At 39.1% G+C, this 16481-nt stretch overlaps 1 protein-coding gene across 1 annotated transcript in view; it reads left to right on the forward strand.

Moving 5' to 3' along the window:
- The window catches only part of ADAMTS16 (ADAM metallopeptidase with thrombospondin type 1 motif 16), a 508970-nt gene that overhangs the window by 361069 nt on the left and 131420 nt on the right, over positions 1 to 16481 (forward strand). The window contains exons 13-15 of the mRNA XM_040433225.1: positions 6475 to 6647; positions 7813 to 7943; positions 9736 to 9859. Of these exons, the coding sequence (XP_040289159.1) occupies positions 6475 to 6647; positions 7813 to 7943; positions 9736 to 9859 (428 nt within the window). The remainder of the gene's footprint in view (positions 1 to 6474; positions 6648 to 7812; positions 7944 to 9735; positions 9860 to 16481) is intronic.

The following is a 16481-nucleotide window of genomic DNA, read 5'->3' on the forward strand; positions in this document are numbered from 1 at the left end:
TCTCCATATAAAGTAGGCAGACCAAGCAGTGAGAATCAGTATAGAGCGAAGAATGCTGGGTTTGATTAGAAAACCCAGAAGGAACCTGATGAAAACATGAAGTTTTGCATGTAAACATCTTGCCAGGATGCAGAAAAGCTGGAAAAAAGGAAAAACACGCAGTGTTTTGGGTAATCTGGGCATATTAAAAAATTTAATTATGAAGCCAGAGAACCCCTTTATTGTGCCTTTATTAAAGGGGTTGTCTCATCTTGCCATTAATAAGGAGAGATGAGACACAGTTCTGACCACCTCTAGGTGAGAAAACAGCGAAGCGTTCCAGCGCTCTGCTGTTTCAGTAGCTCTCATTGCCATGCATGAGAGCTACTGAAACAGTGTAGCACAGCAAGCTATGCTCTTCCTGAGTTAGGGCGACAGCATACGGTAGCTTGCTGTGCTACGCTGTTTCTGTAGCTCTCATGCACGGCAATGAGAACTACTGAAACAGCAGAGAACCGAAGCGCTTTGCTTTTTCCCAACCTGGAGGTAGTCGGAACTGTGTCTCATCTCGCCTTAGTAACAGTGAGATGAGACAACCCATTTAATGCTTGTATCTACTATCTCCCTAGAGGTCACAGTTAAAGGGAGTTTGTCACCTCTTTTTCACCAATATATCTAAGAGCACTGCCCCACAGAAGATTGCAGACACATTCCAGACATACCTGTGTGCACTTTGTGTCTATATTCCATGTCCAGGAAAAGCTCTTTTATTCTGCTGGAAAACAGCTCCTAAGTGCCCAGCTCTGCTGCTGCAAGTGCCCAAAGCAAACCAGGGGAGGGCTGCTTTAGCTTCTCACAGGGACGTAACTACCATAGCGACTGCTATGGGGCCCAGGGGAAGAGGGGGCCCAGTTGGGATCATCTCCTCTTCTACTGGAGGTGAAAACTTGGTCAGGACTCTACCCTCTAAAGGAACAACTTTTAGCAAATGAGGCAGTGGAAAAATGGCCCAAGGGTCACTGAAAGGGGTTTAGGCAGAAACCCTTCTGTCCTGTGTGTGGGGCCTGGTTTGATCCTTTCTATGGGGAGCTTATTTCTCTATGTACGCCACTGGCTGCTCATATCTTAGGATTGGTACCAGCTAGAAATATGAGCATAACCTTGTTTGAAAGCTGGCATTCCAACCTTTCAAACTATACCACATCATTATATCCACTATATCAGAAGATATAGCCATTAGAAATCGAGTCAGGAGTGAAATCTGTTTTACTTTCACTTTCAGCTGGGCCCTTGGGAACTGTTTTCCAGCAGAATAAAAGTGCTTTTCCTGGACATGGAATACAGATGCATAGTACACACAGGTATGCTTGGAAAGCATTGGCAATCTTCTATAGGGCAGTGTTGTTAGTTATATTGGTGAAAATGAGGTGACAGGTTATCTTTAAAGGCTATGTACACCTTTGGGGGCATCTTTTTAAAATTATTATTGCATTGTACTTATTTTGAACTAAAAATCTATTTTTTCAATTGGTCTTTATTATTAATATGGAATCCTTTGTTGTGTACATAGCTGACATGATCTACTAGCTGCCTGTAGATTTTTTGTCTTTTCTGTCATCTGAGGAGCAGAAGAACTTCATATCTGTGATCTTTGACATACTCATTAGCTCAATCCTTATCTTAATGATAAGAATGTGGCTTAAATAAGTGTTTATGACCTCTCAGTAGTTTAGAGATGAGGCACAAAGTGAAAGTAAAATTACTGGTCTGACAGTTAGAAAAACAGTTAACCCTTTGTGACCGAATGGCTCAAAATTTTTAATAAAGGCCAATTGAAAATGATTTTTAGGCAAAAATTTGTAGAATGCAATCATAAACAAAAATTGCCTCCAAAGGTGTACATAGCCATAGTTTCTATATGAGAAACTGACCCAGACATACGTTCCCTGGATGGCCACCCACATGCTTTGGACAAAGCCAGGCGACTGTTCATATATGATGAACTTGCTCAAAAGTACTAACAACTGAGAATGAAGTATTATGACTTTTTTTAAAATGGTTCTAAGATATAATATTTTGGATGATACCTGAGGAGAAGTGCCTAAAAAAATTATAGAAAATATTCCTTGTAAATGGAACAGTGGCATACCATCCATGGAGGCAGACCACACAGCTACTATGGGACCCAGGGGCACGGTGCTGAACTCTATCTAAGTGTTTTTCTCCTAGACCTTTGGGAACCACTATCATATCAAAACCCGAGCCCACCAGAGGATCCTCTGGTACTGTGGTGGACCAGTCTGACACTGACTGAAGTTGGCTAAATTGAGGAAGGTGAAAGGGGAACTCGTTAGAAATTTGGAATGTTGTGCCTTGCATTCCATATTGCCTGGAACTGATTGATGCATGCATACTGGAAAACTTGGTGGGACGGGGAAGCGGGGGGTGGCATATCAAGTTTTACTATGGAGACGTGTGAGATCTGTGTATGCCCTCATTCGTGATTATCATTTTTCTCAAACTTAGAGGGATACATTTAAAGAGGTATTTTTCAGAAGTTGAAAGATGACCTCATTTAATTAATGGAAGATGATCTCTTTTTGAATTTTTTTTTATAAATGCCTGAAAATTTGGTCTCCATGGCATGCTTATACACAACCATCCTCAAAGCTCACCCAGACAGCCCCTCTGATATGAGCATTTCATGCTCCGATCCTCTCCTTTGCGATGCGCTGAATCACACATGGCAAAGGCATTTTTCAGAGATGCGGTGATGTACCAGGCTCTCCATAGGGACTGCTAGGTGGAGGCTTCTGCCCAGCAGTGAGCCCAGTGTCATTACCTGCACTGATAGGCGGGCTTTAGCACTGCCCTAGCCTGTAAAACGGCTAGGGCAGCACTAAAGCCAACCCATCAGTGTTGAAGAAGTCACTGAATACACTGTTAGGCAGAAGCCTCCCCCAAGCCATGTGAAAATGCAAACAAAAGAAGCCCTTGCCCTGCGCGATATATCGCAGGGCAAGGGAGAGCATCGGAGCATGAAATGCTACAATGATCATGTTCGAGGGGCTGACTGGGTGAAAATGTGGGTATGTCCGGGTTCAGCTCTGAACCTGGGCAACCCCTTTAACTTCTGGCCCAGATTTTGTAATCCTAAGTAATTCTGTGTAGATCTGACAAAGATTTATCAAAATGACTCATGCTGGATGAAACATGTGGTGCAGGGATAAACACTTTCACGGTCTCTGTATCACCTATTGGTTGGCTTACTTTAAGACAGATTTTTATGCCAAAATTGTGCCAACATTTTGACACAAAATGGTGCATCCTAGGTCAGCCCCTTTCCAGCAGAACTCTGCACACTTTCCAATAAGCCCCACATCCTTGTCAAGCATGTTGGAAAAGAGTGTATAAACCTCAGATGCGACAGTTGGCCTCACTCTTTTATACAGATTTTTGCCACCAAGTAGCCATTAGAAAATCTGGGCCTTTTTTTTCAAAATTGCTTTTATATTAGTAACATAGTAAGGCCGAAAAAATACATTTGTCCATCAAGTTCGGCCTGTTATCCTGCAAGTTGATCCAGAGGAAGGCAAAAAAGCCAATTTTCCCCACTAAAGGGGGAAAAAATTCCTTCTTGACTCCAATCAGGCAATCAGAATAACTCCCTGGATCAATGACCCATCTAGTAGCTATAGCCTGTAATATTATTACACTCCAGAAATTCATCCAAGCCCCTCTTGAATTATTTTATTGTACTCACCATCACCACCTCCTCAGGCAGAGAGTTCCATAGTCTCACTGCTCTTACCGTAAAGAATCCTTTTCTATGTTTGTGTACAAACCTTCTTTCCTCCAGACGCAGAGGGTGTCCCCTTGTCACAGTCCTGGGGATAAATAGATGATGAGAGAGATCTCTGTACTGTCCTCTGATATATTTATACATAGTAATTAGATCTCCCCTCAGTCATCTTTTTTCTAAAGTGAATAACCCTAATGTTGATAATCAGGGTACTGTAGTTGCCCCAATCCAGTTATTACTTTAGATGCCCTCCTCTGAACCTTCTCCAGCTCTGCTATATCTGCCTTGTTCACAGGAGCCCAGAACTGTACACAGTACTCCATGTGTGGTCCGACTAGGGATTTGTAAAGTGGTAGGACTATGTTCTCATCACAGGCATCTATGCCCCTTTTGATGCAACCCATTATCTTATTGGCCTTGGCAGCAGCTGCCTGACACTGGTTTTTACTGCTTAGTTTGCTGTTTATTACAATTCCTAGGTCCTTTTTGTTGTCAGTGTTACTGATTGTTTTACCATTTAGTATGTACGGGTGATTTGCATTATTTCTTCCCATGTGCATAACCTTACGTTTGTCAGTGTAAAACCTCATCTGTCACTTATCTGCCCAAGCCTCTAATCTATCCAGATCCATCTGTAGCAGAATACTGTCCTCATCAGTGTTAATTACTTTACACAGTTTAGTGTCATCTGCAAAAATTAATATTTTACTATGCAAGCCTTCTACAAGATCCTTAATAAATATATTGAAGAGAATAGGGCCCAATACTGACCCCTGAGGTACTCCACTAGTGACAGTGACCCAATCTGAGAATGTACCGTTAATAACCACCCTCTGTTTTCTATCATTGAACCAGTTACTTATCCACATACAGACGTTTTCTCCCAGTCCGAGCATTCTCATTTTATATACTAACCTTTTATGCGGTACAGTGTCAAATGCTTTGGAGAAGTCCAGATATACGACATCCATTGATTCACCACTGTCAAGTCTAGAACTTACCTCCTCATAGAAACTGATTAAATTAGTTTGACATGACCGATCCCTCATGAAGCCATGCTGATATGGCGTTATTTGCTTTCATTGAGATCCTCTTAGAAAACCTTCAAACTGTTTACCCACAACAGATGTTAAACTTACCGGCCTATCATTTCCAGGGTCTGTTTTTGGACCCTTTTTGAATATTGGCACCATATTTGCTATGCGCCAATCCTGTGGAACACTCCCTGATCCTATGGAACACTCCCTGTTGTGTTTTTAAATTGGAGCAAGAAAACACTGCAGCCATTGCAGGTCTAAAATTGTGGGAGTGGCGTGAGCGGGGAAGGGGTCGGCCCGTCTCATTCACCATTTTCTATGCCTGTTTTAGGCGTCTCTACATAACTTCAGTGGATCCACCGCCAGTTTATGGTTTTATTAAGACCAGTGTCTAAAACGTCAGTCTTAATAAATGTACCCCTTTGTGTTTAGCTATGGCATTTTAAGACAACCCATAGTCGCAAAGATAAATGCCATGTGTAAAATAAGATACATAGGTCCAGGTTTGGCATGATAAATTTGGTGCATGGATAGACACTTTTATCTACCGCTAACTATTGGTTGGCTTACTTTGAGACAGAATTTTATACCATTGTGATGTAAATTTGGTGCAAAACAGTGTATCTTAGACTATAGCCTCTTTGCAGTGAAGCCCCACCTCATTACACTACTTTTTAACCCTTAGAGGACCTTGCACAACCTTGCCGTTTTTGTGTTTTCTTTTTTTTAAGTCACCCAAGATGGCTATAACTATTATTAGATTGGCCCATTGTGTTTTGTGATGACTGTACAGCCATCATAGAATACACAATTTACTATATACCAATACAGTAGTGCCACCTGCTGGCCTGTATTGGTATATACCAGTGATAGTTATTGGAGCCGGCTTGAGGCTCCGTGCTTTTAGGGACATATAACATTCCTCGATCTCAACGAGCATTCCTCGATCTCAGCGGGAGAACGCTGTTTATGGGGGCGTCCGAAGCACTCAGATGCCGTGGTCACATTTGACTTTATTGCTGATCACATACATCCGCCATTGGTCTCTGTAGTTTGAAACAACAGAAACCTGATGTCTATGGCGCCCACAGCATGCGCGAGCAGGCAAAAACTTTAAAGTGGCGATTTCCACCATATGGCAGAAGTCACCAAAGGGTTAAACAAATTTTAGGTGCAGACACATTAGTAAATCTGGCCATAATGTTTCCTTGAGATACTGTATTAAAGGGACTTCATGAGTGCATAAAAGTGAATAAAAACTTTTAAAATATATAGCCATAATGCTACGGACCCTCTGGGAGCAGAGTTCTTACCACTCAGTGACAATTTCCAACCCCCCAAATCTGGAACCTTTTTTCTCTTCTTTCTACTGTGTTCTCTGTACTTTCCTTTTTTCATTCTTACATATTGTACTTATCAATTTGTTGTTTAAATTTGCAGAGTAAGTTACTTTTTCTTTCCTACGATAAGCATCTCTGTTACTTCCTTGAGGCTTTTCGGAGATGGATATCTAAGTATCTGATAGTATTTCTGATCTATGTATCATGGTATCTGTTGCTGATTATAAAGATAAAACTTGTGTTGAAAGTAAAATACATTGCCATGTCAAATGCTCATTCCCCAACGATCAAAATATTTTTTTATTTTTCTGTGCAGACCTTTTCATGGTGGAAAGTTCTGTGAAGGTTCTTCCCGATCTTTTAAACTTTGTAACACTCAGAAGTGTCCCAAAAATAGTATTGACTACAGAGCCCAACAGTGTGCAGAGTATAACAGTAAACCTTTCAGGGGTTGGTACTACAACTGGAAGCCCTACACCCGTGTGGAAGGTATGATGCACATCAATCATTTGCTGTCCTGATTTCTGATTTTCCATTAAGTACAATTGTACAAAACTAAGATGTAATGTGACTGCAGTTTTAGAGTTTTCACACCTATTTTTAATAGTTGTGCCTGATTTTACATCCCTAAACCTTTCCATTCAAGATAAATATATGTTTCACATCTTACCATTCATAACCCAAGCTACACTTATCAGCAAAACCTTTTACATGTGATTACAGTTTTCTTAAAGACCTGGCTTTCTGACACTGTCTGTCTAATCTGTCTATTCATGTCAAAAAAGTATTGCACTCCAGAAATCATTATGCATCGCCAGAATTAGAACCATATTTTATTTTCCTCACTTACATAGAGCTGAACATGCAAACTCCATGCCTACCATAGCCATGCAATAATTATAGACGGACAACTTCCAGTAGTTGACTAGCTGCAGTGGTCCCACTGTATTTGGTACAAAGACACAGCAGCTTTTACTACATGACATATGCTGCTACTGACTCAGTATAAAGTATCCTTTATTTGCAAAGGAACATATCCTTTATTGGCAAAACAGGTTAAAGTCCAAATGCACTACAGCTTACGTATTCATTAACACGGCTGTAGCCGTTTTTGCGGTCCACAGTTACCAGCTGTATGCGCTCCACATTTTGGTGCGCGGCACATTCGGTCCGCTATAGAACTATCCTATACTTATCCGTAATACCGACAAGAATAGGACATGTTCGATTTTTTTTTTTTTTTGTGGGTGCTGTGGAATGGACATACGGATACGGGCAGCACACTGTTTACTGTCCGCATCTTTTGCTGCCCTATCGAATGAATGGGTGCGCATGCGGACTGAAAACAACAGCAGCGTGCATGAGTCAAAACCTATATTCTTTGATGTAATGACTAAAACCATCTTTAATCAAAATGCATAAGCTTAATGTAGTTGTATTCTAAACTGTTTTCCAATAAAGGATACATTTTTATGCCCAATTACCATAAGCCTTCATATTGAAACACGTAGTGTTCCCAAACTGCAATCCATGCTACAGAAAACACACATGAACTAGGAAGCTGGTGAGATGTATTTGTATAGAACGGGTTATATATAATTATATGGTATATTACTGTTGTGTTGCTATTCATATATTTTGCTTTTTATTGCAGAACAAGATTACTGTAAACTATATTGTATAGCAGAAGGATTTGATTTCTTTTTTTCCTTATCAAACAAAGTAAAAGATGGAACCCAGTGCTCTGAGCATAGTAGTAATGTCTGTATTGATGGTGTTTGTGAGGTGAGAAGGGAAAGAAAATGTACACTTACTGTCAGCGTTGATTGCTTTAGACCTGCTCCTCTCCCTATCTTGCCATCACTAACCTGAGATGTGCTGAGAAGGAAGAGTGGCGTTCTGCTGCCAGTGATCAGCACTGACAGCACATAAACTGTCTCCTGTGAAGAATGTCAAATCATTTTTGCAATATACATTTTCTAATTTTCTAAATAAAGTTAATTTATAAAGATTAATATATTTCCATAATAAAGTATATTATAAAAATATACTCACTGTTCCTGGATATTAAAAAAAATGAAATTATAGTAACACTTTAAATACGTTTAATTGCTTGACTTATACCCGAAAAGTATAATGCTGAAATAGTCTGGTGACAACATGTCCCTTTCTGTTTTCTTCCAAATATAATGTTGTCTCAGAAACACTGAGTACATTCATATCAACAACATAACTGCTAACTGTCCATAAATTCCTACACAGTCCATAATATAGTTATTATTCATTTTGGCTTTCCAAAATGTTCATAAAAATGTTGGCTGCCAGTGAATTTTGGATAAGAAAAAAAAAAGCTAACAACCGTGATCATTACAAGTATCCATGCCTTACAAATTCACAGGTATTTGCTACTATTATATCTAGTTATGATATGCAGTAGATGTGAATCTAAATCACCAAATAAACCTATAAGGTGTACATGAACATCATTACACTTGCCAGGAATCATGCGATTCCAGCTGTATAGCCTAGAGATAGTTGTTAAAATGCCAACTGGATTGCAGCACTGTTTGTTAGAAAAATCCCTCTCTGGTTCCCTTGGCAGGTACAAGTGACTTTTGCTCCTTGCCCTACTAATCACTCACGACTAGATCATTGGCCTTTATTTGTCTGTGACCTACTTCTCTCAGTACAATCTTGTGTTATTGTATGGTATCATAATATCCATCTACAACATGACTTGTATTTGATTATTATTCCCTTTCTTTCAAGAAGTTAGAGAGACTGCAGCATGGAAAGGTGGTCGACCAGAGGAGGCTACTCTCTATTCAAGAACATTGAAAATTCAGTTTCCCATGTCCCTACTTTCTTTTATTCGGATCGTATATTTTATAAATCCATAAATCTAAATTTCTAAATGAGAGCAGCTTGTGACATGCTAAACATATACACAATATACACCATTTACAACTTATACAAGAAATGTGTCCGAGTAAAGGGTCATGTGTACAGCCATATGCATGATCTGCTCATAGACTTTTATTGGGCCTTGATTATATTTCCTATTCATCTCATTCTGTACATGCAAATAACATCTCCATATAATGTACACATCAATAATAACTCAATACACAGTTTTTGAGTACTGCAGTGATTACATGCCCATCTGGACCAATTGGAAACATCTGTATCAGTGCAGCCAATCAATAATAAGGTCAAAACATAAGCTTAGCACTGAAATACAGAGCATAGCACAGCTTCTCCCAGTGAAATAAGACTGCAATAAGGGTTTCGGCGATACCATCATATGTTGGTGCATTGACCCTTTGGGGGTCCTCTAGTAGGCCTGTCCAATGCTGGTTGCTCCTGCTACAGTATATTTAATTTCAGATGTGCATCATTTGTTAATCTAAATACCATCCACTTCAATTGCACTAAGTATTGACAATCTGGCCACCACAGCTTCTCTCAGAACAATGACAAACAAATATAAATACTGCAATAATCTCTTGTCTTGAAAGGCATAGATTTGTACCAAGCAAATGTGGAGAAACAGTTTAACCTGCCTTCTCTTTGGCAGACAGTTGGCTGTGACCAGATCCTTGGATCTAATGTTATGCATGATTTATGTGGTGTATGCAAAGGAGACAACTCATCCTGCAAGATCTACAGAAGCCAATATACAAAACAGCACTACTCTAATCGTAAGCAAATTGTGCATACTTACTATGTCCTTCAGACCTTAAGTAATAAGACTATATCTAAAGAAACCTGAAAATGTAATTTGTCTTGCGTTACCTTCAGAAATGTGGGAAATAGCAAGCAGGAAAAGCATTAAGATGAGATATTTCATCTAGGATTTGAGCCAAGTGGTAATAGGAATCACAGGAGTTTCTCGTGGAGGTTAGCGGAAAGGTTTTAGAACCACATAGGAACATAAGTCTTTCATACAATTATTGGCAAAGTGAGCACTACACTTATCATCGCCTCTCCTGTAATTACATTTAGTGCAGGAGGTTAATAGTTAAAGTACTATAAGTAATTCTAACTTTTTACCAAACCAATCTCCAGTGGCTCAAACATCCATGTTTCTTTTAGATTTGTGTGACTCAGCATTTGCTTTTAGGTTGATGTTCACATAGTTTCCCTTATTGATGTTTGGTTGTGTTATAAATTGCACACTATTTGATTCTTCAGAAAGGAAAATTGTTTTAGATACTGTTGAAAAACAGGAATCTCCCTATGCGGCAACCAACCTATATTGCCCAATGCCGATTTAAAGGTATAATTCCATCAGAAAGGGGTTCTTTTTAATGCATTATTCATAGAAATACAATTTTTCATCTTAACAGCACAATGCCAATTAAAATTAAATACAAAATATTGTTCTTCTGTAGCAGTCAGCACAGAGATAAAACCTCCTGTATAAATAAATTATCCATTGCCAGTTTACTGCTCCTATGAAAGGAAGACCTGCAATCTATCATTATTAATAGTAGACACAGAATTGGGATATACGTATGGTAGCGCTCTCTTCATAGGTCTAGATAAATATGCCCACAGAGTAGCACTGTAATGTGTGTATTGAGTCACTCACCCTCTTCACTCTCTGGTCGGAGTGAATTAGTATGGCAAAATTCCTAAATTGACTTTATAAATCCAAACAAAGAGGAAAAGATTGAGGACAGGAAGTGGAATACATGGAGTGAATAAAAAAAATGATATCTTGTCTTGAGCAAATTGAAGCATCTGAAATGGAATCCAATCCGAAGATTAGGAAAAATTAGATTCACAACTTATCTGAATTTCGTGGTAACTAATCATTTTTTTTCTAAAATGGCAGCTACACGTATGGAGGGCACAGAGCTATTTAATTAAACAGTGCTCTCCTTAACCGCTTCACGTCCGCCCATAGGATATAAACGTCCTATGGGTGGACGTCTATTTCTGAACGGACGTTCCAGAACGTCCGTTCAGAAAGTGCAGCTGCACGCTAATCGTGCAGCTGCTGATCGGGTTGCCCGCTGTCAGTGACAGCAGGGCAACCCTAAGACAAGGCAGGGACAGTGCCCAGGTGTCCCTGCCTTCTAGATCGCTGCAGACACAGCGCTCACCGAGCGCTGTGTCTGCAGAGAAGGAAGCGCTGCGCGCTTCCTGTTCCGGCCCGGCGGTCATGTGACCGCCGTGACCGGAGTGTGCAGGAGCTGTGTGAGGTCTCTCAGAGACCTCGATCAGCCCTGCTCTGAGGCTGTACAGCGCAGGATTGCTGCTGTACAGCCTCTATAGGGGTGTATTTGTCCTGTAACTGGGGCTACTATGTCAGCCCCAGTTACAGGAGAAATCAACTGTGAAAAAAAAAAAGTGAAGTAAATGTCCCCCAGAGGTCTTGTATGACCTTATGGGGGACAAAAAGTGTAAAATAATAAAAATAAAAATAAAAGGTTGAAAATAAAAAAATAAAAAAAAGTTTCACATGTAAAAAAAAAAAAAAGTCCCCAAGTAAGGAATGAAAAAAAAATTAAAAATAGAAAAAATAAAAAAAGTATACATATTAGGTATTGCCGCGTCCGTAAAAACCAGCTCTATAAAAATATCACATGACCTAACCCCTCGGATGAACACCGTAAAAAAAAAAAAAAAAAAACTGTGTCAAAACAAGCAATTTTTGTCACCTTGCATCACAAAAAGTGCAACACCAAGTGATCAAAAATGCGTATGTCCCACAAAATAGTACCAATAAAACCGTCACCTCATCCCGCAAAAAATGAGCCCCTACATAAGAAAATCTCTCAAAAAATAAAAAAACTATAGCTCTTAGAACATGGAGACACTAAAACATCATTTTTTTTGGTTTCAAAAATGCTATTATTGTGTTAAAGTGAAACAAATAAAAAAAAGTATACATATTAGGTATTGCCGCGTCCGTAAAAACCAGCTCTATAAAAATATCACATGACCTAACCCCTCGGATGAACACCGTAAAAAAAAAAAAAAAAAACTGTGTCAAAACAAGCAATTTTTGTCACCTTGCATCACAAAAAGTGCAACACCAAGTGATCAAAAATGCGTATGTCCCACAAAATAGTACCAATAAAACCGTCACCTCATCCCGCAAAAAATGAGCCCCTACATAAGAAAATCTCTCAAAAAATAAAAAAACTATAGCTCTCAGAACATGGACACATTAAAACATAATTTTTTTGTTTCAAAAATGCTATTATTGTGTAAAACTTTAATAAATGAAAAAAAGTATACATATTAGGTATCGCTACGTCCGTAACGATCTGCTCTATAAAAATGTCACTTGACTGAACCCCTCAGGTGAATGCTGTAAAAATAAATAAATAGAAACTGTGCTAAAACAACCAATTTTTTGGTCACCTTGCCCCATAAAGTGTTATAATGAATGATCAAAAAAATCATATGTACCCAAAAATAGTACTAATAAAACTGGCACCTTATCCCCTAGTTTCCAAAATGGGGTCACTTCTTGGGAGTTTCTACTGTAAGGGTGCATCAGGGGGCTTCAAATGGGACATGGCATCTAAAAACCATGTGGAGTTCCTTTTCTTCTGCGCCCTACCGTGTGCCCATACAGCAGTTTATGACCACATGTGGGGTGTTTCTGTAAACAGCAGAATCTGGGTAATAAATATTGAGTTTTGTTTGGCTGTTAACCATCGATGTGTTAAAGAAAAAAATTGATTAAAATGGAAAATCTGCCAAAAAAGTGAAATTTAAAAATTTGATCTCCATTTTCCTTTAATTCTTGTGGAACGCCTAAAGGGTTAACAAAGTTTGTAAAATCGGTTTTGAATACCTTGAGGGGTGTAGTTTCTACAATGGGGTCATTTATGGGGGTATCCACTATGTAGGCCCCACAAAGTGACTTCAGACCTGAACTGGTCCTTATAAGTGGGTTTTGGCAATTTTCTTATAAATTTGAAGAATTGCTTCTAAACTTCTAAGCCTTCTAACGTCCTAAAAAAATAAAATGACATTTCCAAAATGATGCCAACATAAAGTAGACATATGGGGAATGTTAAATAATAAATATTTTATGAGGTATCACTTTCTGTTTTAAAAGCAGAGAAATTGAAATTTAGAAAATTGCAAATTTTTAAAATTTTTGGGTAAATTTTGGATTTTTTCATAAATAAAGGTGAAATATTTTGACTCAAATTTATGATTATCATGAAGTACAATGTGTCACGAGAAAACAATCTCTGAATGACTTGGATAAATAAAGGCGTTCCAAAGTTATTACCACATAAAGTGAGATATGTCAGTTTTGCAAAATTTGGACTGGTCAGGAAGGGGGCAAAGGGCCCAGATGGGAAGTGGTTAATAAATAATAAATTCTATTAGGACTTGATTCTCAAATTCTGGTGAATAAGCTGTCTAATTTTACTGTTATTGGGTTGTCCACCTTGTTTAATAGATTAGCAATTCTATTACTCCTTGATTCTCAAATTGGGGTGAATAAGCTGTTTAATTTTACTGTTATTGGGGTGTCCATGTCCACCTGCCGGTCACAGTAACTGTATCACTACCACAAAGGACTAGCTATGCATGTTGCTGCAATGCACAGTGATGTTCTCCCAGATACACTCTCCCTGCAGGTCGGGATATAGCTGATTTAACGCGCTTTGTGATGAACTAATTCAGAACAAAGCAAATTTCTTGAAAAATTCATCGAAGGGTCTGCATCAAAATTTTGAAAACTTTGCTCTGCTCTAATTATATCCCTAAAACCATCCACCCATTTCTGTAAAAAAAATTACATATAATATTCACACATAGGCTGTTAAAATGTGATAAAAATGATGGAAGTGTGTCTTCGAAAAGACAGATGTACTATTCCTTATTTGTGGTGTGACATCTTAAGGCCCCTTTCACATGAGCGAGTATTCAGCTCGGATGCAATGCATGATGTGAACGCATTGCGACCACACTAAATCCGGACCCATTCATTTCAATGGGTATGTGTACATGAACATTGTTTTTCACGCATCACTTGTGCGTGAAAATCGAAGCATGTTCTATATTCTGTGTTTTTTTTACGCAACGCTGGCCCCATAGAAGTAAATGGGGCTGCACGAAAATCGAATAGCATCCGCAAGCAAGTGCAAGTGGTTGCTAAGAGATGTTGTTTGTAAACCTTCAGTTTTTTATCACGTGCGTGAAAAATGCATCAATGCACATTTCACCCGCGTGATAATAACTGAACGCAATCGCAGGCAAAACTGAATGAACTTGCTTGCGAAATCATGCATTTTTAACTGAACGCATCCGGAATGCATCCGGACCTAATCCGTATCGCTCATCTGCAAGGGGCCTAATTGCTAAATGATAAAAAAGCACTGATGGGCAGGCTTTAGCAGGTGAACTAGATAAATGCACCTGTGATGAATACCGTTCCCCGACTGACGTCGGACGTCAAATGCGTAGAGCCAGCGAGATACGGTATAGTCACTGGTTACCAAGGGATGACGTTACGCTGTTCCTGAGGAGCAGGTAAGGTCAGATTGGTACAGTGTTCACAGACTCCTCCTGTCCACACGGGCACAGTGAGGTAACAAGCTGATGGAGCCTTTTCACTGCCCCAGTGAAACAGCGCTTCCTCTGCCCGGGAAGACTGCCACCAGTTTCTCATTTGATATATGCCTGGTCCGCTAACGGCATTATATAGGGTGAGAAACCAACCCGCAGTAGCATATAACTAGGCCGAAACACACACGTGGCGATTCGTGATCAAGAAATCTGAACAGCACAAGATTAAATGATATATTTAATTGCCTTAACCCCTTAAGGACTCAGCCCTATTTCACCTTAAGGACTTGGCCATTTTTTGCAAATCTGACCAGTGTCACTTTAAGTGCTGATAACTTTAAAACGCTTTGACTTATCCAGGCCGTTCTGAGATAGTTTTTTCGTCACATATTGTACTTCATGACACTGCTAAAATTGGGTCAAAAAAGTTAATTTTTTTACATAAAAAAATACCATATTTACCAAACATTTTGAAAAATTTGCAAATTTCAAAGTTTCAGTTTCTCTACTTCTGTAATACATAGTAATACCCACAAAAATTGTGATGACTTTACATTCCCCATATGTCTACTTCATGTTTGTAGCATTTTGGGATTGATATTTTATTTTTTGGGGATGTTACAAGGCTTAGAAGTTTAGAAGCAAATCTTGAAATTTTTCAGAAATTTACAAAAACCAAATTTTTAGGGACCACTACAGGTCTGAAGTCACTTTGCGAGGCTTACATAATAGAAACCGCCCAAAAATGACCCCATTCTATAAACTACACCCCTCAAGGTATTCAAAACTGATTTTACAAACTTCGTTAACCCTTTAGGTATTGCACAAGAGTTATTGGCAAATGGGGATGAAATTTGAGAATTTCATTTTTTTGCCTAATTTTCCATTTTAACCCATTTTTTCCACTAACAAAGCAAGGGTTAACAGCTAAACAAGACTGTATCTTTATTGCCCTGACTCTGCCGTTTACAGAAACACCTCATATGTGGCTGTAAACTACTGTACGGGCACACAGTAGGGCGTAGAGGGAAAGGTGCGCTGTATGGTTTTTGGAAGCCAGATTTTGCTGGACTGTTTTTTTGACACCATGTCCCATTTGAAGCCCCCCTGATGCACCCCTAGAGTAGAAACTCCATGAAAGTGACCCCATCTAAGAAACTACACCCCTCAAGGTATTCAAAACTGATTTTACAAACTTTGTTAACCCTTTAGGTGTTGCACAAGATTTAATGGAAAATAGAGATACAATTTCAAAATTTCACTTTTTTGGCAGATTTTCCATTTTAATCTTTTTTTTCCAGTTACAAAGCAAGGGTTAACAGCCAAACAAAACTCATTATTTATGGCCCTGATTCTGTAGTTTACAGAAACACCCCATATGTGTTCATAAACCGCTGTACGGGCACACAGCAGGGCGCAGAAGGAAAGGAATGTCATACGGTTTTTGGAAGGCAGATTTTGCTGGACTGTTTTTTTTGACACCATGTCCCATTTGAAGCCCCCCTGATGCACCCCTAGAGTAGAAACTCCATAAAAGTGACCCCATCTAAGAAACTACACTCCTCAAGGTATTCAAAACTGATTTTACAAACTTTGTTAACCCTTTAGGTGTTGCACAAGATTTAATGGAAAATAGAGATACAATTTCATAATTTCACTTTTTTGGCAGATTTTCCATTTTAATCTTTTTTTTCCAGTTACAAAGCAAGGGTTAACAGCCAAACAAAACTCATTATTTATGGCCCTGATTCTGTAGTTTACAGAAACACCCCA

The sequence above is a fragment of the Bufo bufo genome, chromosome 5 (genome assembly GCF_905171765.1).
Source record: "Bufo bufo chromosome 5, aBufBuf1.1, whole genome shotgun sequence".
Taxonomy (NCBI): Eukaryota; Metazoa; Chordata; class Amphibia; order Anura; family Bufonidae; genus Bufo; species Bufo bufo.